The sequence below is a fragment of the Xiphias gladius genome, chromosome 1 (assembly GCF_016859285.1).
Source record: "Xiphias gladius isolate SHS-SW01 ecotype Sanya breed wild chromosome 1, ASM1685928v1, whole genome shotgun sequence".
Taxonomy (NCBI): domain Eukaryota; kingdom Metazoa; phylum Chordata; class Actinopteri; order Istiophoriformes; family Xiphiidae; genus Xiphias; species Xiphias gladius.
This window is the reverse complement of record NC_053400.1, coordinates 4,022,734-4,048,842: the sequence shown is the minus strand read 5'-3', so window position 1 is coordinate 4,048,842 and position 26,109 is coordinate 4,022,734. Positions and strand designations below refer to the sequence as shown.

At 38.9% G+C, this 26,109-nt stretch overlaps 1 protein-coding gene across 1 annotated transcript; it reads right to left on the bottom strand.

The window, feature by feature from the left end:
* Nucleotides 1–2,763: 2,763 nt before the first annotated feature.
* Nucleotides 2,764–19,942, bottom strand: LOC120789650 (mucin-5AC-like). The gene is made up of 25 exons (XM_040126497.1): nt 19,867–19,942; nt 18,895–19,153; nt 16,973–17,087; nt 15,047–15,131; nt 13,970–14,076; nt 13,183–13,354; nt 12,819–12,944; nt 12,589–12,706; nt 11,383–11,521; nt 11,023–11,133; nt 10,681–10,750; nt 10,382–10,519; nt 10,030–10,194; nt 9,734–9,828; nt 9,517–9,643; nt 8,882–9,061; nt 7,556–7,665; nt 7,207–7,358; nt 6,737–6,875; nt 5,985–6,095; nt 5,268–5,444; nt 4,305–4,544; nt 3,683–3,839; nt 3,368–3,496; nt 2,764–2,945 (listed from the first exon to the last, which is right to left on the bottom strand). The coding sequence occupies exons 1-25, from the start codon at nt 19,940–19,942 to the stop codon at nt 2,764–2,766; spliced, it is 3,480 nt and encodes a 1,159-aa protein (XP_039982431.1).
* Between the last annotated feature and the right edge of the window lie 6,167 nt (nt 19,943–26,109).

Below are 26,109 nucleotides of genomic sequence, written 5' to 3'. Positions count from 1 at the left end.
CTCTGCTGAACCGGCTCAACGACTACACTTTGCACGTTTTGAAGCAATGAACCACACATCTGCACAGAAGACACCTCCCCCTCTCAATGAAAAGGTTCTGTGCCTTTCCTCAGACAGCACGAAGAAATCACTCTCCATTATTAACACCTGCAAGGCTGCCGGTCTGGACAGCATACTTGGCCTTGTGTTAAAAGACCATGCAGAAGAGCTCAAGGATGTCCTCATGGACTTCTGTAAAACCTCCTTATATACACTTTCATAAAGTCATAAAGGTTTTTTTTTCACAATGCAAATGATTTTCTGGTCATCCACAAGACTTGTGCTCCTCAGTCTACCAGGTCATTTGCCATTTTCTAGTTTTCATGTGCTTGCCTACTTTCGTAGAATTTACCCACCTGCGGATTTTGGCAAACTAGCTACCTTTGATATCTCTATGATAGATATTTGCTTTTTGTTAAACCTCATTATTATCTTCACTTGCATGGTCACCAATTCACTCCTCATAGTGAAAGACAAATCTACCTCAGTCTAAATGGCAACTGTCAACTCTTAGTCAACTCTGAGCCACGTGTGAGTTCTTTTGTGCATCAGGTAATGTTGAAACGACACACAAGAAAAATTTAGAAACCTAGTGTCCAGCTACTTGAACCCTTACAATTGGGGTACTCTGTGTTTAAAGGGCAATATCTCACACACAGAACTTTCTATATTCTATTCAAATTAAAGCTGAGACTTGACACTTTAATTTTAATTTAGTATCTGTTATGTTATTTCAAATTTGACTGTATTAAATAGCTATGGCCATCATACAGTAGCAAATTGGGAGAGGGGTTGTGTGTAATTTACACCGGTGGTACAGCAACTTTAACTTCATAATAATTTAATGCTTCTGATGTGGCATTGTGATCTTACAGTATCCATATTAACCTAGATGCGTTTTTACACAGCAAACACATAAGGTGTTACCCACAGATTCACAGTTTATACAGTGAAATTATTGGGAACAAAGTGGCCGCCATCACAATGAGTACAGCATAAAACATTCCTCTGTGTTGAGTCTTTTTAACTTGTGTTTTGTTGCTAAGTGTTTTGGAAGTCATTCATTATTCATTAAAAAAAACAAAACTGTCAGCACCATTGACAGCCTGAGGAGGGGAGGGAGAGAGGGACAGAGAAAGAAAGATGAAAAAAGGATGAATTTCTTCACAGACCCAGTCAAATCACCTTGAACAGGACTGAAGAAAAAAACTCTTATAAATTAATCATATAAACCTAGGGTTACTGTTACTACAGTATAAATTGTAATCAGGTTTCTTGTATTTAGCATAGCAGGGATGGGACCAAATATAGCACCTATCCAGACCCTCTGCCAGCTCAGGGTTGAATTTTGGGGAAGTGTGTCTAAAGTGATGCTTAAGACTTCAAGAATATTTCAATTTGATTGAATGGTCAAGGTCAACTTCATATATCCTAATTTCAGTAAAGAGTGGGAACAAGATGATGTATGAACAAAATGTATGAGATACTGTCAAATGGGGTGGAGAAATTATAATTTTTTTAATATACAGTTGTTTAGGTGAAATGTGAAGGTAAAATCAAGGTTTATGCTGTTAATATATGTAAATAACTCTCCATATCTATCCATATTTGAAAAGCCTCAATTATTTCTCGTGTCCCTATTTATTCAAAGGGAAAGTTCTTACACAGTCCTTAGGGGATAAAAAACATTGTCCTGATTTGTTAACTTGTGTTTTTCCAAAAAGTTTGTAATAACATGTCTTTTTGGTATTTTCTGCTGTACACATTTCATCATTGTGTATATTCAGATGGCTCAAATTCTGTAGGATTTGTTTTTATTTATTTTCTGTTCAAAATCCAACAGAATATTTCTTTTATGATCTACTTGTGACTATGTTAACTGGTGACCATCAGTTAAATGTGTCAGTGTTTGCTTATAGTTGTGACAGCTATTGAAAACAGCAAGAGAAAACATTGCTGTGGCTCTGAATGCAGCTTTGTCTATTTTTCATTAAATTGTCAAAATGTACCTCCTTTCATCTTTGTCTTGTTTGAGTAAATGGGGTCTGGGAGCGGTCTGGCAGGCACTACATGCAATGCATTCTGGTTGCTGGGGAATTTTCCAATTGAGAGATTGGGAAATCTACACATTTTTCCTCAGTTTTCTCTGGCCTTAAGGCACCAGTTTTGAAAATAACTGCACATAACTAATACATAGGTTACATGCTGTAGGTGTTTTAAGAAATTACCCTCTTTCCAGTGGTGAAATTCCTCTTTAATATCTGCATTTATTAACAAATTTGTTTGATAATTAGAATACTGTGAGATTATTCCCTTTTTTGGGGCAATACAGGAATTAAAGCAATATTTGTGTGGCCCTGAGTAAGCCTTACCACAGTCTGTATGAACATCCCAGAAATGCAGCAACAACTCAGACAGTGTAATTCTTCCAAAGAAATTCAATATTGGTTGCCTCTCCACATCTGGCTCATCCACACATTGCATACTGGCAGTGAGTGGATGAGCCAAATCTGGAGAGGAACAATAAAATTTAAATAATTTCCCAAATACAACGGCAGTTAAAGTGATAATGTGTCAGCAGCTATTTCATTGATCTGTCAGTATGCTCCATGCTGATTGATCAAAGTAATGACATAATCAGCCAAAAAAATAAAATATTTTCTACATTACAAGTTTGCATGTCCAAATGTTGTATATGCATCATTGGCTAGCGTGTGCTAAGTTCTAAGATGAACCATACCAAGTGTATGAGACGTACCAATTGTAACAGTTGTCTGATGGAATTTTATCTCCAATGCTGTAATGGGTGTGTTTGTCATCATAGCAGCCACATTGGTCCTGGGCCACACACTTCATGGTGTCTTCATCAAAGTAGGGCTTGGCCCTGGGACACTGTGGATAGCAGCCTGAAAAACCATTGTAACATTTTGATTAACCTCACTGGAGGTAAGTATGGCAAAATGATAAAATGCTTCATATAGTACCTTTATCCCATGCACTTTTTAATTTGCCTCCCACTCACCGATTCACACACACTGATGGCAGCAAGCTACCATGCAAGATGCTGGCCTTACCGCAACAAGCAATTTTTGTGCCCAGTGTCTTGGCTAAGGACGCCTAAGCCTAAGGACATACGAACAGGAGGAGCTGCGGATCAAATCACCAATCCTATGATTAGTGGGCAACCTGCTCTACCTCCTGAGTCACAGCTGCCCCATCAAATAGTCCTTGCAGCATTTCAGGAAGAAGTTCCCATTCTTAGGATAAAAACAAAACTAAACAAGCACTTTCAGGTCAATGTTTATGCTAAAAGATCTGTCTAATGTACCTTCCAGGGCAGTGATGAGATCGGAACAGTTTCCTGATCGATTTCTACATGTCTTCATGCAGCCAGCTCCACAAGGCTTGTAGTGCCACTCACAACCACCAGGGGAGTTATAGTAGTCACAGAAAATAGCTGCGAGACAAAAAAAAGTACTTCTCAGCTCTTGTTACAAAAGTCTATGTTACTAAATATGAAAAATAAATGTTAATCTTTTGGCTAAAGATACAATTCCTGATTTTGGTTTAGCACCCGAGAGTGCACCTAAATCCTCAAATCCTGTAGCTTAGATTTTCCTGGTGTGATGGTGGCAAAACTTACGGCACAGCTTTGGAGTTCTCCATTTAACACAGACACCAGCTTCATTACAAGCTTGAGCATAAGCTGCGACAGCTGTGCAGAAACACTCACAGTCCCCACCGGTGTCACAAGCACAAGAGTCTCTCACGCAAGAATCAAAGTATGGACCAGGGTCAACCTTGAATACACAGTAATGTACTGTTTAGCAAATGGAGTTTGAGGGTAAATAACATTTTGTCCTATGCTAGCTGTAGTAGTAGCAGCAGTGTCACTGGTAGCAATTGTGCTACTAGTAAAAACACTGGGTTGATGGTGGTGCTAGAAATCATAATGAATCATCTACTAGGGACCATGAATATCCAGTCTAAATATTTGACAGTCTGACAAGTAGTTATTAATAAATCTTGCTCTGGACCCATGTTTTGATCATCTGGTTTGATAATTTGATATGGTTTGAACATCTAAATGGGCAGACCACCTAACTGACCAACACACAAAGCAAAGAGCACTTACAGCCAAAGCTGGAGAGAAACAATAAAATTTGTACAATTTTCCAAATACCATGGTAGTTAAAGTGATAATCTTTGTGGATGTGCATACAATTATATTTATATGTGAGCATGTTTGTTAGCATCATAGTTACCTTTGAATGACAGCTCTGGAAGGTGACACTGATGATGATGCTACACTGTTTCTGGGACCAGGCTGCCCGGTAGCGGTTGGAGGCACAGGGATCACTGATTAGTTGGGCGTTTGGGCAGCTGGATGAAACCTTCCAACTGTTACCAAATGCTAGAACATCTGGCACTGTCTCCTGGGAGCGTGTTGTGAAGTCGTTCTTACTGTTGCCATCATAGTTTCCACACAGACCACAGACTTGAGCCTGAGAGGAGGGAGCCCAGTGACAGAATTTACTGACATATGATCAAACTAATACAGGGTAAGGCATCTGGTTGTTTTTACTAAACGTCCCTCACCCCTCAAATGTAGGTTTGACATTTTCATTTGATGCTTTTAGTGTCCAGTTTATAAAGCGCTAACTGATGTGTCTAATATTAATATATATAAAGCTGAATTGATCAATTTTCTCCAGAGGCCAAGAAAACATCAAAACAACCGCCATCATAGTCCTAATATATAAAATTGCTATTGTATGGTATGGTATGTGTTAGCAAGCAGCAACAGAAAGCTGTCATGTGTTGTCAAGTCTAAAATTCACTCTCCTTTTAGCTCTTTTGTCTCCACCAAATATCCTGCTCTGAAGATTGATTTTTTTGGGTTGATGAGAGGAGCTGACACCCAACCATACTGGGATTGGGTTGGCTGTAAAAGAAAACAATAAGCTAAAAGGCTAAAGAGTTCAGTGGGGTTGCTGAGTCCAGTGATCATTCTTTGTGATTTCAACATTATAAGTGACCTCTTTTCCATTACACAATCAAAAATATTGATTACACAAGTTGCTTCACAGACATGTCCTGACGTGTCTGTGAAGATTCTCTTTGTGTATCCTGACAATAAGCCAGACTGAAAGGAACTGGTTTATCCAATAACTATACTTTGTGCAAAAGCTAGTTGTCAATCAAGATATGCAGACTTGATTGTTTACCTGGAGCTTCGGGTTGAGCTTAATGAAAAGACTGGTCTTATGGTCCCACATCAGCACAAGCCCTGGCTTGACCGTCACCACCAGGTAAATACCCATCTTGTGAACCTGAGCAGGAAACACATGGCTGCTGCCCTTTACCACCTGGAAGTTCCCATCTTTAAGCTGGATTTCATCATTCTGTGGGTATCAACATGAAATGAACATGCAGTTATTACAGCACCACGTAAGTGAGGTGGAACAAGTAATCACTTTCTCAATAAATAATTTCTAGTGTTTTTCTCTAGTTTTCAATTGAAAAGTTAAATGCTATTTTTTGAACAGGAACTCTGACTCCCGTTGCCACATTTCATTGGCAGTGTCACTGAATGTGAATGTTCACACAGGCTGCACATATCCAGGATATATATATATATATATATATATATATGTATATATATATATATATATATATATATATATATATATGTATATTTACTATATTATGGACATTGACCAAGGAATAAAATTCAATCACTATTATTGATCTCAGAATTTAAGTTAAGTTTCAGTTTAGTTTTACTCTATTTCAATTGTTCTCCAACTTGCTGACACTGCTGACGCTGATAGAAGCATTATACAGTTTATAAGTCAATCATAAATCATCAATATTAGTGTAATATTCTGATCTCGTGTTTGAGGCAGAACATGTGCATGTGTAAGTGTGTTAGGGTTCTTTACCCCCAGGAAGATCTTGATGGTCTTGGAGCAGGTGGTTCCTGTGGTTCCACATGGAACATTCTCAGTGATAATTCTGAAGCTTCCATTGCCCTGACCAGAGCCACAGTAGTCCTGAGTAAAGCACAGATGCACGATGCAATTACTGGACACCATTGTTAGACAATTCTTTTTTTCACAAGTTGTTTTTTCTCAGTTGTTTATACAATTATTGGTTGGCATTTTTTCTATAGTAGCTATTCAATGTATTTACATTCAGTAAATAACTCTCTATATAGGTTGTTTTTTTTATTGGTAGTGCCAGGTCAGTTTGAAATATTGCAGGCAGTAATGGAAGAGGCAGGAGCATCCACAGTGAGCTGTTAGATGAAGAGCTGTAGGTGACAGACTGCACACCTCCAACTTATCAACAAAGTAACCACCTTTACTGTGTCCTGCTGTGTATCAAAGGCTATTCATGCCGTGTGCAGCATGAAATCAGACAGTGGCTGTTCATGGCATGATAACAAGAAGGCAGATAATTGACTGACTTTTTTATTAAAACAATGTGAGTTTTTTGGCCATACTGTAAACGGATAAATAAGTTACTCTTCTGTTGTATGTCTGAGAAAGTAGTTATTCAAAGACCATTTGCTTTTGTATCAAATCACATTTGCCGTTACCATGGTTAACAGGTTTGTTGCAAAATCGACCAGGACTAACATCTTAAGGATTTCCACTTTAACCACCGTTTATCTGTCCACCTGCCATTTTACCTGGAGGAGTGTGTATTCACACTGTCCATTGAAGTCAAACCTCTTATCATCAAATGTGACATAGTGACCGTCGCCGTAGATCCCACAAACAGCATCACACAGATTGGTGGAACATGTGAACTTCTTTCCACTGCAATAGCTGGGGAAACACACCAGACACAAACTTTCAGTCATGTAAACCTGCCTAGTAAAAGTATGCAATTGCATTTTTTTACACCCATGTAGGTCATGAGTCCCATGGACAGATTCAACAAACTTTTGAATTGTTTTATATGGATTGGGAAGAGGAAAGGGTGAAAGATGGATTAAATCTTCCCAATCTCGATCTATTATGCTGCTCAAATTCAAAGTATATTACCATGTGGAAACAAGATGAAGATTAGTTGAGCTACCCTAAATCATGTGACCTCTGTGTGCATTTCCATCAAAGTACATGCTCTACTGGTGTGAATGTAAAATACTGTACAAACCAGGTGTTGCAGTCCACAGTCAGTGTCTGTCCAGGCTGGTAGACCTGTCCATTGTGCAGACATGGACAGCTGGTCTCATTGATACAGCCTCCTCTTCCATCTGACAACAGGCCATCAGGGCACATGCAGCCTGACGTACAACCAGTGCTGACCTGTATCCAACCAGAGTGGAGGGCGAAAGGAGGCAGTGAGCCAAACAGGGCCTGTGCATGTATGTCTAAGCATCTGACCTCTGTGAGTGTGTGTGTGTGTGTGTGTGTGTGTGTGTGTGTGTGTGTGTGTGTGTGTGTGTGTGTGTGTGTGTGTGTGTGTGTGTGTGTGTGTGTGTGTGTATGTGAGCTGTACTTACACAGGCCATGTCCAGAGTAGTGCAGCTCTTCTGACATTCAGTCCCATGGGTCCCAGGTTGAGCAGTGGAGCAGTCAAAGTACACCATGGGGGCAACGCATGATGGTAAGGCTGGGTAATTAATAACAAATTCAAATTCAGATGTGTATTATTGGCGTTATAAAGGGTATTATCAAATGGCAGATGTCTTATGCATAATTCCTTCCAAAAATCCCTTTAATTCAACATGAACAATTTTTTTAAGTATGACACTTCATGACCAAGAAGGGAATGCATTTTGAGGGGTTTAACAATGAATCATTATATCATTCACAAATGTAATTCACCAGTTAACCACAACAGCATTCAAACCACTGGCTACATAGTTGTCTGATTTGCAGGGATGTGACTATGTCTGTATGTGGAAACCTACATAGTAGCCGTGTTCCTCCTGAGCAGCTGAGAGCTCCTTTTCTGCAGACACTGTGAAAACAAAGTTAACGTCATCAGCTAGCATCCTGAAATGTAATTAATCATTCTTTGTCCATCAATGGGATTCTTTATCCCTCTTAGTAACATACTGTGATGATGTAGACTGGTTACGATGTCCTCTAGCCAACATGTTCTCCACCCCGAATGACCATATAGGTCGTTTGTTCCTACCCTCTGTTACCATCCATGACAGCAGGTGTACCGGACCTTCGTTGTCATGGTTACAATAATAAACACGTGACGACACAGACGTCGACTTATGGGGGCGTTTTTTACAGGAGGACAGTCTCCCTCTAGCCCATCCTTTGACTGTCAAGTTGGCACAATTGGTGGAATGGAAAAAATGTCCTGTTATGCCAACTTGGGAGCATTCACACATATTCCAAGTTGGTTACTGCCATTGCTGGCTTTGTAGTCACACCAGATAAATGAAAATTCAAGCTAAGTTAGCCAATACTTTGCTTTATAACCACGTACCTTCGTCATTAATGACATTTCCGAGTCAGCTACACTTTGTGTTTAGTGAAAATTAGCAAATGTTAGCATTCTAACTAGGATGGGCATTGTAAACATTAATCTACTAATAATCAGCTGTTGTGTCTACACAGTACACCTTATTTACTTTCCCCTATTTTAATCAAGTCTCTGAATTCATAGTGTAAAATGTATGCTCTGTACTGACATAAAATGGAACAAAAATGTCCCTTACATAATCTAAATTTAAAGTATAATGTTGTTTGTGACTCTTTAATGCCCAGCGATTGACGTATCTGCATTTACCATGTGGTGCCGTCTTTGCTGACAGTCTGTCCACTAGGAATAATGGTGTCTTTATCATAGCAGGGACAGCTTGTACTAGACACACACTGCCCCTCCTCGTTCATATAGGTTCCCTCAGCACAGCCACAGCCGTCCACTTTGTTGAAGGTGGTCTGGCAGGAGTAGTCAACCTGGCTCAGCGAATGGCAGGTACGACCGCAGCAGGTCATGTTGTAGTCATACACTGTTCCTGCTGGACATGATGTACTGAATTTGCCTGATGGGAGAGAGAGAAGTTGAGTGATAGCGTGAGAGTGTATCTACCTGATGAATCAGACTTTTCACGTAGGTACATTGTTTGTTGTTGCAAACAGGCAATAGCAAAGGGTCAGAGGATGCAATGTGCAACTGTCTCCAGTCCTAGAGGTCTCAGATGGCTCCTATTAACACTTCATAATTATCACAAAAGTAATTTGATGGTGTTTCTACCTGTCCAAACTAAAAATGATTCAGTTCTATACAAACAATTTTGTATGTCCTGAGCTTAGTTTTTGTAATTTTTACCTCACCGAATTATTATTGTTTACTGCTGCAGTAAACCAAGAATTTCATAAAATGTCATTAAATATACTGCTGTTCATTTGTTGATGCTGTATGTGATCGACTGTTTATTACAAACCCGGCCCTTCTCTGTTACCACCGTAAAATAAGAGTCCTTGGTGTTTTGCTCACCACAGATGGTCGACCTCCAGCCACTGATGTGGACTCCTGCAGCTGAACAGGCATAGACATACGAGGAGACTGCAGCACACATGCAATCCTCACTTTTCTCACAGTTACAGCTGTCATACATGCAGTTCTATGAGGAGACACAGTGGGCATGGGCACATTAACGAGGGTACAGGAGTTTAGTTTATTTGTCATTACAGCTTTGTGTGTTCAGACTTACATCTCTGTATGTACTGGGGCTGATGACAGAGTGGCAAGGAGCAAACACTCCCATGGGATCTGTTAGTTTGGAGCACCAATACTGGGCATAACTCTCTGAGACACAGAAAAAGAAATGAAGTTGTTACAAAACATCATATGTCTGAAAGTGGCAGGATTAACTCTAAAATGTTGTATGGAATGGCATGGTTTCATTCATATGGTATGCTTTCATATCACATGATACGACAAACATTACACGATATGATGTGACAAGACACTATTACACCATTTCATGAAGAGAGAGTCCAGCTGTACCCTTGCTGATGCCCTGGCTACAGGGGTGTCCAAAGCGCGATTTAATGTCAGGGCAGCTGGCTCTGGTTTTCCATGTGTTGGCGAACGCTGAAGCAGTGCCCTCCACCAGCCCATTATTCACCCTGAAGTCGTCACACATTATGTTATTGAAGTTCCCACACAAACCTGTTGGATGAAATGACACACATTTATACAGATGCAAACGCTTATATATGTTTGTAGAAAACGAAGAAAAATTTCAAGTACTGAATTTAACTGATTGTTTCATTTGTGGTAAAAACAAGATTAAGCTACACATAAAAATGTGGAGGAGGCTTTTTGCAGACTCTGGAACAATAATATGAAGACATACCAGAGGTGGTTCCTCGGAGTGAAGTGTGAGCTGAAATGAAGACCTGCATGATGGGGGACAGCTGGACCATCACTTGTATGCCCACTTTGGTACTTATGTGGATGTAAAAAGATGATGGCCTGAACACACTCAAGTCCGCTGCAGTAGTCAGGAGATATCGAAAAACTCAGTATTACGGCAACTTGCTCAATCAGTCAGTGAAATCTACATATAATTATTGGGTCTGATTTTTATGTGGGTCTGTGCATCTACGGCATCAATACAAATTCACAAACGTGTTACCATTTGAAGGAACTCACGTGTAAACAGTGGAAGCTGAGAAAGAATCTGGTTCATATAGACCTGCCCGGATGCCTGAATTTTAACAACCTGTCAGTTTGTGGACAGACACATTTTAGATTAAATCAAACATGAGTCGAACAGTATTTCAAAATAATTCATGGCCATCAGTCAAAAAACTCTAATACCACTCTCCAACCAGACTTGAATCAATGCAAAATATTAAAGTATTTGGATTTGACCTGGATGTGTTCACCAGTGTGTTTTCTGACAGCTTAATGAATAGCATATCTGTGTATGTGTGTGTGTGTGTGTGTGTGTGTGTGTGTGTGTGTGTGTGTGTGTTTGTGTGTGGAGCTTACCACAGAGTTGCTGTGTAAGGCCAGAGTTACAGCTCTGAGGCAGGTCCTACTGTCAGCCAAACTACACTTGACCAGCTCCACCAGCACAGTGTATAAGGTGCCATCACTTTGCTGCAACACACATGGGGACAAAGCATGTCACCAACCACAAACACTAATCTGGTTTAAGACACACCCAAATATCTCTGTTCTGTAAATAGTAAATGGGACCATCGTGTAGCACATTCATTACATCATATTGTGTGGCATGATGTCTGTCATGTGCAGATGGTTTATCAATCCATACTCCTGGTATGAAATGGTATAACTCTGGTGTGTATGTGGTGGTATACTAACAGCGTTGCAGCTAAAGATGTTTACCTTAGCCAGAACGTAGGAGCACTCCCCATGGAAGGTGTAAAGTTTTCCATCGAAGGTGTTGACGTGAGCTCCTCCCTCCACAGAGCAGGTTCCTGGACAGTTCTCCTCTGTACACATCCACTGACCACCTTCACACATGCTGTCAGCACACACACACACACACACACACACACACACACACACACACACACACACACACACACACACACACACACACACACACACACACACACACACACACATAAAACGTATCATTTGGGAGTGTTTGTCTTCATTTGCCTTTACTTAACCAGTTCTGGGTCAAGCTGAACTGGAGACCAGAGGAGACAAGAATCCTGGAAACCTAGTAGACTATATAACTTATTTCAGCAGAGCAGGTCGTCAAGTGCTAGTCCTTAAACTGGGGTTTCAGTCAGGTCCAGTCCTAAACCAGAGTACAGCCAGCTTCATTTCAGCCAAGACTAATGATTATTCCAACAATGGGGTGACTGCATTTAACTGCAATTTACCGAATGGTTTGGAGAAAAAAAACAAACAGAAACAAACAAACAAACACAATTCTCTGAAGGCCATAGATCAGGACTGAAAATTATTTTGTAAAGCCATTAGTGTGTTTCTTCCCTAATGGAAATGTTTAACTGAATTATACCAAGGAGGAATCAACACTAAATGTATCCAAATCTACAGGGAACAGGGAGGAAATGTGGGGATTTGGATCGTGTAACAAAATGAGAAGCTTTATCTTAAAGTAAACTTTCCCTGTACTTGTGTAAGTAAACAAAATTGAGACATACCAATGAGCTGAAGTCTAAATATGAGCAGATTGCTATTAACTACCTACAATGCATTGTAATGAAACTATAAAACTATAGGTTGTAGTCACATATTTTAAAAATGCATTTAGCCCATCCCATAACTGTTCTCCCCTTTTAGTACCACACACACAAGCTAAAAGCTTAAAAATTTTGGAGATAATGATAAGATTAAATAAACTGGAAAGATATGAACTCTTCTTTTATTCATTATCAAAAATTCGATCATATCAACATTTGGTCAACTGAATGAACAAAATGTTGATGTAAAAAAAGTTTAGATTTCAGAAAAAGCAATTAAAAAAGAGGGCTTATTCATTACTATTTTTACCCACAGCAGTTGTATTTATTTTTATTTGATATCTCAATAAAGGCACCGTAGTTCTCATCTTACCAGGATCTACAGTTGTATGAGTACGACTCTCCTGACTTGTAGATTTTGTTGTTGTGTAGACATGGACACTGTTCCAGTGCAATACAGCCAGTTTTACTGATGTCATCCAAGACCGTTCCTGAGGAAAGGAGGAGAGATAATAATCTTTACTGTCATGTTTTATGTCTGTTCATTAGACATGGGTTAGATTGTGTATGCTTGCATATATAATGTAAAATCTGCGCGGTTACCGGCAGGGCAGCTGCAGCCATCATGGCAGTGGCTGTCACATGTCTGGCTGGCCTGAGGGGTGGAGCAGCTGTCATGACATGAGCTGCTACACTCCGAGAACACCATGTTATACGGACATTCCTTGTCTGTGGAGACAAATACTTTAATGTTGCTGTACCAGTCCCTCAAACAATCATTGTTTGAGGGACAATCCATCAATGATTGTCAATGGTACAGTGACTACAAAAATGCGACAAACAACACTGTCACGTCTGTAATTCAGAGCTAGAACATTCATATGAACTACATATAAGTTTATTCATTTTAAGGTATCAGCACCCTTACAGCAAAAAGTTGCATTCCTCCATTGTTGGGGTTTTCCACCTGCATGGGCACACTCTCTGGAGAACTCTGAGATGGTTTTGCAGAGCACAGAGTCTGTGCTGTCTTTAGAGTTACATATATCAGCCATACAGGCTTTACTGAAGGATTCCACATCCAGAAGGTTTTGGCAACTGCTGAGTGGAGCAATGGAGAAGATCTGGTCACAGAATTGCTGAAAAACAAACAAACAAAAAAACAAAAAAACAAAACAAAAACAAAATCAGTCAATTAGTCCTAAAAATACATTTTGGAGTCCTAACAACCTTTAGATATATAGACATTTTGTTTTTCTCTCATACTGTTCCTAACATTGAGAATGCATACACAACAACTTGATCATATGGTGGTGATGATGAAGGCAGAATAGCTGAAAGTGTGTGGTGAGAGGAGCATGTGTGCAGGAGAAGAGCTGTGTGATATGTGTTCATTTTGACAAGCTTGCTCCCATACTTAAAAATGATCCTAAAGAGGCTATAGTCTTTAAAAACACTATAGCCTTTAGTTTCACTGTGGTGAAATGTAATGTTATTTCATTATGTTTCACTCTGATCTTCACAGAATCTCCCTTTTATGCCAGTCCACACCACTGCACTGGGTGTGGTGATTCTTGATGTTACAAATATTCCACCAAATATCAAATATTAAAATGTTATATCTTGCATTTTGTCAAATTGCTCTTTTTAACCTTGAGACCGATAAGGTAGTGCAGGGCAATTTATCCTTCACACACATGACTTCATGAGATGTTCTATGTAAATGTGTGAAGTATGATAAAGAGTGAAGGTACCTTATCGCCACAGCTCAGGGTGGGGTTTAGCGCAGGCTCCTCACAGCTCTCTGTCAACCCGTTCACCTTGTAGGTCTCAGCATAGTCAGTCACAGACAGCGGAGCTCCTACAGTACAGCAGAGTCAATCACACAACAGGGGTCACCGTGATTATTTAGCCCTCTTAGTGGGCTAAAAAGTGAAGTGAAGTAAAAGTGAAGTAAAAAGTTTGTATCCCTTCTTTGAGTCATTTTGCAATAAGTTGCAATGTTAAACAATTTCAAGTCAATTTATGCTATTTTTAAATGTATTAGTGCTTAATTTGTATTAGCTAACTTTTATTAAAAGTTAGCTTGTGCTAAAAAAATTCATGCATGAATCTTGTTTGGGTTTTTGTACCCTAAGGTCAAACGCTTAGGCAGCTCTTCTCCCAGTGTAGTGCTCCCAACAAGCTGCATAAATCAAAGGGTTAGTTTAAGCTATTAGTTTAGGTAAGTAGTTCCAAAGGCCTGGCTGAGTATAATACAGGTTTAACCCCCAGTATATTTATTTAACTAGATATAGCACAAAGCTATACAATGCTGGATTTGTCAACTTGTGAAATTTGTGAACTGATTGCAAATTCCTGTAAGAACAGTTGCAGTATCAAGCTGTTGTACAGCTACCAATGAGGGCAATTTTTAACATGTGTATTACTCAGTAAAAGGGTTTCTGTTCAAATGCATTTTTCCTTGTTCATCCCACTCATGGACTCAAAAAATGATTTGCCTGAATTTAAAGAGGTTGAGAGAAAAAACATAACCTCTCAATAACTCAATTAATGATTGATAATAAATAAACGTTGACATTAATTATTATTATTATTATTATTATATCCACTGTGATTGATGACAAATCCATTCATGGATTGCTGCCAACAGATGCAGTGTAATAGTGTTCACACAGTGAGTAGCCATATACTCCTCACTGAGTAATGTCAATTTGAAATTAGTTCTTATAGGCTGTGTATCTCTGTTTTCAGTGTTGAGTGGAAATTACAACTACTGGAACTACAAGCTACAGTATATTATCCCTCCATAATACCGGAAAGGAACTCACCATCTTTCATGAAATCATTGGATGTGCCGTCAAAGTTTCCACAAAGGCCACAGGTCTGGTTCCGGTATTTGTTATCTATTTCAATCTGTGAACACACACCAAACATTCAGTAGGTATTGGCAAGATCACAAGTTAGTAATGAATCACTTTTGATTCAGAGCAGGCTTTTAAGATTTCAACACATTATTAATAAAATTTTGAGTCATACTCAAATTAACATCACAACTTGTCTGCACTCTTTCTGAGATTGTTGAAATTTCATGACCTAAAAAAAGGCTCATGTGCCAGAAAGGGTGGGGAAACTGATATCAATCATGCGCTGAACCTCAGCGTACGATGTGCTGTGTCTGAGCTCAGACATGGTTCAACTCCTGGCTTCAGCAGTGTTGGGTAGTTATCATAGGAAATAAATCATTTTGTTTCTAGCTGGTGCATGACTTGTCATGCCTGTTAAAAAAGAGAGGATATTTGTAATGTTGAGTAAAAAACTGTAAGTGTGACTACTGCCTAATTAATTGATCCCTGTATGATACCAAGAGGTATTAAACTATCATGAATGGTTCCCACGCAACTGTTGTAAATATAATTATATTTACATATATTTCTGATACTGAAATTTCTAATCTCTCTAATCAAGAAATCCTGTAATCACAGACATCCTCATGAAGCAATGCAGTCAGCCATGTGTTTACTTAAAGCAGCTACATTTGCTTTGTGGTTTTCAGGCTTGGCTTATTCTCATTGTTTGCGTATCTCTTTGGGATATATCCCTCAAACTCACCCAGTGACTCGCTGAGTGAGCCTTGATCAATATTTGTCAGGCTTTTTCCCTGTCAACTCAGCCAAGTTTTTTTTGTCCAGTTTCTCTGCCTTAAAACAGATTTTTGTGAGATCTGAAGTTAGGCCAGGGGCCAAAGAAGAACCTCATTTTGGTGTGAACAGTGCCTTTGTCATTTATGAAGTACTTTACTCAAAGCCGTGATGTGTAGAAACTCTTTGAACCCCGGAGGTATGGCCTATTTGACCTAGACTGCCATTATTCTTGAAGATGCAAAATTTAGATGATATAAACACATGATACATTTAAATACCTATAGCTCAGTAGTCATCACTCTCCTATTTCATCCATAAGACAGGGAGTGTATTACAGTCTTACGGTTCTAGTACCTGCAGAAGGTACTAATTTATTGACAGAAAGCAAATTTATTATTTAATTGCTCATTGTAAAAAGATTGTTTGAATATATTGATCCAGGCCCTGAGGAATTGATATCTTTACCCTAAAGAGAGCAACTCCAATCTTTATTTAAAGGGTGGTATTAGTGGCAATTATGCCTACCTTTTATTCAGACTATTCTATTGAAAATGCGTGAAAGCGTGAACTGATGCTTACAGCTAATCTTATTGCCTACCTTTATCAACTTGGTTTGCAAACAACTGTTGCCACAGTCCCTTGTTTGAGGAGCAGAGTGGACCAAACTACACAGTTTCACACTTATCGAATATGTTACTAAAGTGCAAAGATGTGCCTCCTGTATATGGTGGCACATTAAAAAGCTGTTAGATAACAATAGAGTTCTGTGGAAAAGAGGAATAAGCTCTATCAGACTGTGACGACACAGACCCTACTTGTTAGAAACATACATTCATTGTTGGTTTTGGTCTTTTCATGATACGATAACATCAGCCTTATCCTTTAAACAGGTAAACCAGCTTGAGACAGAGTATGTTTCTTTGTATGCATATACATACATAATGAGCATGTTCAGGAACACGCTCGTGTAGTTATATAGCGTCAGATCCTGTTGAGCTGCTTACAGCAGGGTCGCAATGTGGAACTATGTCAATGTGTTTAAAACCCTATTAAAATAGACATGAACACACAACTGGGGACAGATGTGTGCATGTGTGAGAGTGTGCTTCATACATCCAGTGAGTCATCCATGTTCCAGATAGCTCTGATTCCCAGCTTAGCTTCAACACTGATACTAGACGTGGTCCCCTTGATAGTCACCCCGAACGTGACATGTGGCAGGATCACTCTGCAGCAAACACGGAGAGTATGAAAATGAGCAGCAGCTGACACAGAAGGGAATGAGAGACAAAGTAATGTGTCTTCTATGGATGACAATGAAAAATTGTAAAGTGAAAGAAAGTCACAGAAAGTCATAAGGCTCATTTGTGAGGAATTTAGCTCCACCTGGAAAGTGGGAAGAGAGCAGCTGAGGCAGTCTCAGGCAGTTTCTAAACCTCCCAGAGTGATATAGTAGGTCAGATAAAGATATAAAAAATCTAGATAACTTTTTCTCTCTTAATGTCATTTGTGGTTGCAGGCAGCACATAGTTGATTCTGGAAATGACTGTCTCAAAGTGCTACTGATAGTGGCTATCAGTAAATGTACAACCAAAGAAAGGTTAAAAAGCTCAGCATAGGTCATAAACCCTCATTGATCCCATTATCCATGAAACTACCATGGGTCATTTGATTCAATGATAATACCAAAAATATCGAGTAATCCAGGTTTAAATTATGACAATAGATAAAGAGGGGCTGAGGAAGTGCTAAGCAGTTTGTTTATTTGCTGCCTATAATAACTTATGACCATTCTCCAAATGTGTGACTATGCTCTCCTACCACTCATGCAGCATGTGTTTACACTCTACTTTACCACAGTGTGAAAATCAATTGCAGTATAAAACTTGTTTGAGCAGCTAATCTGCCCCAGTGCACTGCTGTCTGCCATTGTGCATTTCTTGCTGCCACTGGGAAGCTCAGAAAGTGTACATTTTCAAATCATATCAATGAGATCAAATATTTAGACATCCCAGGTAGATTGAGAGATGCTACTCTTGATGTGAAGAAGCATATTGACAAGATGAGTTCATTGAAATGTAACACTGACAGCTTAGAAACTCAAAAACAGTCTTGAACACTATTAGGTCTCTTCATAAATGAGCCATAAAGTCTTGACAGAAAATTACTGTAATATTCCTTGTTATGCTGCATTTTAAGCTACAAACAAAGAGCTTTGCTGAGTACAATTTCAGGCCATCAAGCAGAAGTTTCTGAGATTTTATCTATTCTCCGAGGATGTTAAATATAGATTTCAAGCAACCAGTAATGCCAGCATTAATTTGACATTTAAAAGATCTCTACCTTTTAGACATGAGACACTTTGACATCTATTACATTTTAAAACACAATAAAGGTGCCAGACCTCAGTGGTTCCCAACCTTTCTTGCTTGACTTACACCCACAGTCTTATTACCTCTTCATCAACACTAACTTGTTATGTTCCAACGGTTCCACTGGTTTAACATGATATTAAAAAAGGTGTTATTTAACACTTCACTTTTAATTATATAAAAATGGCCATTTTATTTAATATTTTTTTCACACAAGACATATTGATCATTAATTTGTCTTCTTTACTTTTAGATTTCTATTTCGAGTTGTTCATATTGTATTTAAAAGAACTGAATCACCATCTGCCTGAAAAAAAATTCCAGAACCTAAAATGGTTTGGAATGCCTTCAAAAAATGTTGGCAGTGACAATTGTTTGTAAATGGGCTAAAGAAAATTAACTCAAGGTCCACTTACTAGGCAGACTGTTGAATGTGGTCAAAAGCTCTGGAAAAAGCTAGTAGGAAAGTAGACCTTGAGATTTTTTTTTTTCCCCACTATTCTTTTCAAGGTAAAGAACAAACTTCCAAACTCAACTAGTAATGCAGCACTGAATATAAATATTTGATTAGAACAAAATTCCCAACATCTAAAACTGTACCACAGAACATATTGGGGGGTATCTCAGGGATACATGCTGTTGGCTGATCTGGACTGTACTTACATCTTGCCATTGACAGTCACTGAGCTGTCAGAGAGCTCCACCACAGAACCATCCAGCTTCATGATGATGTTGCTGATGGTGGGGATGTTGTTGACTGTCTTCCGCATCATCTGGATGTTAAAATTTTCATAGCTGTCCTTACACTGCATGGCCAGGACATGGTTACAGGTGGAGGCCAGCTGGAAGAAATCTCCATCAAATGTCTTCCAGTGATAGTGTCCCCAAGTCGTGCACACTTGGCCGATGTGTGATGCATTAGCTACAACAACAATGACATATTAAAACATAACTTTGAACCAACATAAAGAATTCCAAAAATCAATTTTAGGCATTTGCACAGTTACCTGAATTTAGGCTCAGTGTGTTGTCAGATGGAATGATGGTTACTGTAGTAAAGACAAGAAATTAGAAAATTAAAAAAATAAATTTAGAAAAAAGTTTTCCCTCAGTATTTACAGATATTCTATATCAGCCTGTTTCGACACCTCACTGACGCTATATGATGCTTATACTGAGTGAAATAATCAAATCCAAGATGCCATAGACTATGCACTCAAATAGCTCTACTGAAGATATCTTAAACTCATATATATATATCTACATATATCTTTGGAAATATCTTCTATAGAGTTTAAACAGTACTTATCAGCATGACATGAAATTTGTATGGATTGTAACAGGTACCACTGAAACAATTGTTGTTGATTCTTAATCAGCTGTAGTTTTAAACTTTAGATTAAAATTGAGAGGTCAAAGTAGGTAATTCGTATTAATCAATATCTCTGGAGTTTCTTGTGATATTTTGCAGACAAATACAAAGTTATCCAAATATGACACAATAACATCTAAATTCCAATGAATTAATCATGTTTTTTTTCCTTCCCCATACACCAAAATAAAATTCTGTTAAATGATCAACAGCCAGTCATCCTCTCTATGACCTCCTCCAATCATCCTAGGGTCATCACTCACCAGACTGAGTGAGCGAGCCGACCAGCAGTGTCAGGTAGATGAGCCATAATGGGGATTGGAGTCCCGTTGTCCCCATGTTGGTCCTTAGGACTGACCCACTTTGATAGGACCCACCTGGAGGATGATCCCTTTATAGCCTGCTGGTCAAGGTGGAGCTACAGCAGTTCCTTCAGGTGAGAGAGAGGGAGGGAGAGAGAGAGAGAGAGAGAGAGAGAGAGAGAGTGTGTGTAAGGTAGGTCCACTACTCATCCCTCCTCCTCCCTAAAGAATTTCAGTCTAGTTGTTTCAGTGTGTGACATTTACATGTTAAATAAATATCTGACACTGCGCTCAAGGTTACTATTTATTTGCTCACATGTCGTCACCTCCATCACTGCACTAAGTAGCCTGTTCACCCTACAGGCTTCTGATGAACTACTGAATGGACAGGATGCGTTGATCTTTTATTATCAATAATCTTTGGCATCAGGCTCTTAGAAATAAACCAGAAAATTATTTCAACATGGCATGATGAGTTAAAAGGCTTGGTAAGATGGAGCTTTTCTGCATTCTCTTACTTAAAGGTTAAAGACAATATCTGTTTTTTTTTGTTCAGTAATGAAGAAGATCAATACTGGCTTGAAAAATTAGTTTTTCAATATTTAACCAAAACCACAGTTCTTCCCTCATCTTGACCACCTGTTTTAGTAACCTAAACTGTACAGAACCTGGGACGCAGGATGTTGAGCCCTATCTGTCTGTGCTTTGTCCCTAACTATAACCATACTTAATTTGCCACGCATAGATGTTTTAGAAAGAAGGAATTTAAAATGTCATTTTTGTCCGGCAGCAGAGTTGTGGCCTCCTCCATAAAACATCAATGCAGTATAAGGATGCCACACTGAGTTAAAAGTGAATATAATCTGGATCGCAATTACACTGATCAGACACAACATTAAAAACTGCAAATGGTTTTAATGTTGTGGCTAATTGGTGTAGGTTTAATCCGAAACATATCTGGCAAAGTGAGTAGTAGAATATAAACTTATTTTATAGGAGACCTGGCCCCGCTCCAAATTTCACTGTGATTGTCTAATCATTCTACAATAATTTGAAAGATGTTTGGTAACGATATGCATGAATCATTTTAAAACAGTCATATGCAAAAACTGAATATATTAGTAGAAGAAGATAAGCACTCTGACAGTTGGATTTGAAGGTACGGATCCACATTTTTGGGAATATTTGATGTCTTGCCAAAAGTTAGATGGGAGGATTGATACTACTCTCATGTTTGTACGGTAAATATGTAACTGGAGCCAACAGCCAGTTAGCTTAACCTATGACAAACTCTGAAGGTAGGGAGTAACTGTAAGCCTGGATCTGTCGAAGGACAACAAAATGCATATTTCCCCAATGTGGAATTATTGCTTTAAAAGCAACAGTGAGCTGGGAGCAAATGTGGGGATTCAGTGTTACTGTTGGGTACTATAACGGTATCAGGGAATGCCCCTTTAATATATTACTCAAATAATGGCATAAATGAGGAAATTAACCCAAAGAGAGTTTATTATTGCTCAGTTTGGGGCATCCTGTTTGCTGTGGGGTTCTACCTTGCTGCTCAGGTGACTCATAGTGTACTCTATCTTGTAGAAAGCCTACAATGCTGCATTTTGAACATTTTAAAGTGTATATGGTTACCCACCTGAAAACCTTTACTTTAGAACCTGTCTACTGTGTCTAAGATATGGTGTGTGTGTGTGTGTGTGTGTGTGTGTGTGTGTGTGTGTGTGTGTGTGTGTGTGTGTGTGTGTGTGTGTGTGTGTGTGTGTGTGTGTGTGTGTGTCCAAAACCAGCAAGTCCTCCAACGTATGCAAAAAATCGTTTGTTAGTGCCTTCCAAAATTACTTGGTTATGGTTAGGGAAAGCTCATCACAGCTAAAAGAAACCAACACTGACCGTTGGCACGAGATAAGATGTAAATTGCATTTTCCTGTGCCAACCATCATGACTTTCTCCCTATCAGGTTTTATCAACATCACTCTACGTCTCCATTTGCTTCTGAAAGAGAACAGTTATTATTTGCACAACCACAAAATATTCCTGACATGAATACATAAAAATACACGCGGATTACACGTTAAAACCTGAATAAATGAGTGCATAAATTTAGAGGATTCCATAAAGTCATAAGGGCTAATTTAATTGTTTGAATCTTTGTTCCTATCATTAGTTGTCAGATTGTTGTTGTTGAAGTGTGTTTTATTAATAACACCTGTACACCTGCTTATCCAATCCGCCAATCATGTGGCAGCAGTGCATTGCATAAATCATGCAGATACAGGTCAGGAACTTCAGTTAATGTTCTCCGGTTATATAAGGACCAGTACCCCATACTCCTGCAGTGAGCCCCACAAGACACCCCAGAGGAAATTGTCGTAAGCCTTCTCTAAGTCCACAAAACACATGTAAACTGGATGGGCAAACTCCCATGACCCCTCCAGTAACCTTGCAAGGGTAAAGAGTTGGTCCACCATTCCATGCCTGGGTCGTAATCCACATTGCTCATCCTGAATGAGCAATGTGCAACACGCACTGTTCCCAAGCTCCATGTGACACTAAAGAGGCATGTCAGCCAAGACAATGTCCACAGCCTTCAGCATCTCAGGATGAGTCTCATTTACATCTGGCACACATCTGAGTGAGGCTTTCCTAGAGTCTTCAAAATCAGCTTTTGGTTCAGGGGTTCCTCTGGTTCCCTTTCCACTGCCTGAAGACATCCCCAGTCAGAGTCAGCAGCTCTCCTCTCTTCCGTAAAACAGCGTGGGCTAAGCCTTGCTTTCCCTTCCTGTGTCGTCTAAGTGTTTACCAGAACAGCCTTGAGGTCAACCACAAGTCTCTCTCCATCGCCCCTCTGGCCTGCCAGTACCCATTTACTGCTTCAGGAGACCCCATGGGTCAACCAATACTGAAAGGCCTGGTGGACACCACTAGTGGACACCACTGGTGTCCACTAGTGGGTTCACAGATTGCCAACATGACAGGTATCTACGACCTTCTGACCACAACACCGAGCAGTCACCTCCACAATGGAGGCATGGAAAATGACCCACTTGGATTCCATGTCCCCAGCCTACAAAGCCCTTAATGGGCACCATCATATCTTAAAGAGCTCATAGTACACTATTACCCCACTTGAACACTGTGCTCCCAGAATGCAGGCTTACACTTTATTCTGAAGCTGCAGAGTCTTGATCTACAACTGCAACCTACCTAATGCATTTAAAATGTTAGACATAAAATATTTCAAAATTCATTAGTTCACAAACAGTATTTCACAAACTCATGCAAATTGTATTGATAAGGAAAATTCAAACCTTTACATTTTTTTCATTTGCATAGTAATTTTAGCAATTTGATAACAGTGCTCAACAATTCTTTGCTTGGTGACAGCTCCTTATCTGGGGGTTGAAGCTTCTGTTGCCTTTCTTCATGACAGCAAAGAATTGTTGAGCACTGTTATGGATGATAAATTAAATTGTTATACAGTTGTGTAATTTAAAGTTTTGAAGTTAAATATTCCACATAATTAAAATTTGCATGAACTGCTGATTTGAAATACTGTTTGTGAACGGCTGAATTGTGAAATATTTTATGCACTACATTATAAATACATTGCTTTTGAAATTTAAAGTAAGATATTTTAAAATACAGTTGAATATAATATACGTTTTGTACAGATTTCAAGACTTTTATATAATAATAAACAGAATTGCTGGAAGTAGGACAAATTTTGATTTGAAACCATCATTGTGAGGACATTTTGACCAGTCCTTACAACTTCTAAGCGCTGTTAAGACTTTAGGATCCAGGTTACTATTAGGTTTAGATTAGGGTTAGGGTAAGGGTTGGGGTTAGACATTTATTTGGGATGGTTAACATTAGGGCAAGGGGCTAGGGAATGTGTTATGTCAATCAGTGTCCTAACAACTAATGTACGGCAAGTATGTATGTGTGTGTGTGTGTGTGTGTGTGTGTGTGTGTTTGTGTGTGTGTGTGTGTGTGTGTTTGTGTGTGTGTGTGTGTGTGTGTGTGTGTGTGTGTGTGTGTGTGTGTGTGTGTGTGTGTGTTTGTGTGAGCTACATTTCTCATCATTTCTCCCTGAGAGCAAAATTTTTTATAATTGATTCATACTTGAGTCTATCTGTTCATTAAGTGCATAAATTTACTGAACATGTGATCATAGGAACTTGTGATTCCACTAGTGTTTTTGTGAAAAATGATAAAATGAATAACACCTTGTGAATAATGACTTAAAAAAGGATGTTAAGAAAAACATGTGCTTTAGCCTAATTTGAACAATTTGAGAATGGATTTGTGCTCAGCTCAGCTAGTACTTTAAGCGCTGTAAAGGAAATTATAAAAATTTACTGTGGATATTAATGGGTTAAGGAATGTTGCTAGCGGATAGGATTATAGGCTGATGAATAATGCTTTTGTTCTGTTCTAATGATTGTTTCCTCAGAAGTGTTTGTGAATCTCTGGAAACAGATACTTTTTTCATAGAAGTAAGAAACAATTCTTCTTGAGATACTTAATGAGTGTAAAACTGAAAAAAAATCCAACAGGAAAAAATTGACCTGCTTGCTGCAGTTTCACCTTTGAGCAAATGGTCTGAATAGAAGTGATAGTGGAAATGCTGCATTAGTGATGCATTTCAGTGCCTATGTAAAGATGTTAGGCTCACTGGAGATGAACCGCGTCTTGCCTGGAAAGCAGATGGCAGCAGGTGGCAGCAGGTGGCAGCAGCAGGGGACATTGACAAAAAACTGTAGTCAAGACAAGACAACAGCCTTCACGGTCTGTACAAGAGCTCACAGAAACATTCACATCCTGGTAGAGCTAATTTTGCTTTAAAAATGCTCTCAGACAACTGTATTCAGCCTGTGCTAAGTCTCCTGTTTTAATGATGTATGACAAGGTACCCTCATAAAATGCTTTTTAGGCAACCTGTGATCATCATGACAGCATTAATGGTTTAACCTTCATATAACTTAGTAATTTTACATGAAAATTTAATGGGCTACAGTTCTCATGTAAGGCAGCCATTATATCAGTTTACCACTGTATACTGTAAAAATCAGCTGGCCAGACTTTGCTCAGTACTTCTCAAACTAAAGAAATTCCAGACATGATTCACTGGTTAAAATACTGTCAGAACTGACTGTTGGGACTTAACATAATTTGTTCTTTAAGAATCTTCACATCCCACTTATCAGTGAAGTATTAAATGACAGAAAACTTTTGTTTTGTCTTAATACTTCAAGAATGAAATCAGTACTATTCACACTGTAGACTAGAACTATCTTAGATTCTATGCAGTCTATCAGAACTATCTGTAGTATATGCTGTATGTATTCAGCCTTTATTGCTAACATTTTGATATATCTGTGCTAGAATTTTCAAAATTCTTAAGCCTAAATGTTGATTTACTGTATTCTTTTAGCAGAATGTTTAGCGTCCTCAAGCTCTGAAGACACTGGATCCATTAGAAATACCGTGCTGGTTTCTGCATTAATGTACTGTGACAGAACAAAAAAGGAACAAATACTTTTTGTTTCACTACTTGTGAAGTGGTGTACATGAAAAGACAAATAATACAAGATAAGTTCCAGATATAAAAGTTCCAGTGGTTGTTGTTGATGAGCACAAATAACACGACCAGTTTCAAAGCTGTCAAAGTTTACCTACAATTGCATTAAATAAAAAAAGATCAAAACAAACATGCATACAGATTTCTAATGACAATTCTTCTCCACAGCGGTTATGTTCTTGTGCCGTTTCTATGTTGTACTTAGGGAATTCTTTATCGAAGTGTTGTTATGGATGTTCAATAGTAAGTAGATTTATGTTCAACCAAAAAATTCATGGTGGGATTTTACTGATGAGCATACTCTGAACCAGAAAGGATAAAGTAATCAGTAGTATCAGGTAATGTAGTACTTGTTAGGAATGCAGACTTGTTGATTCGTGGTCCATTTTTTACTCTGTGTACCTAATGTATGATTGTGAACCTCCAACTCCCATTCCCCACCCCGTCACACCCAACACCATGACCATGCACAAACAGACGTCACCACACACATTATCTTTGGTAAACTGTGATGATATAGCTGAGTTCTGTCACTGCACAAAGTCCCACCTGTTGTGTAATGATTCATCAAGATGGTGCCCACCACACAGAATGTATGGGCAACAACTTGA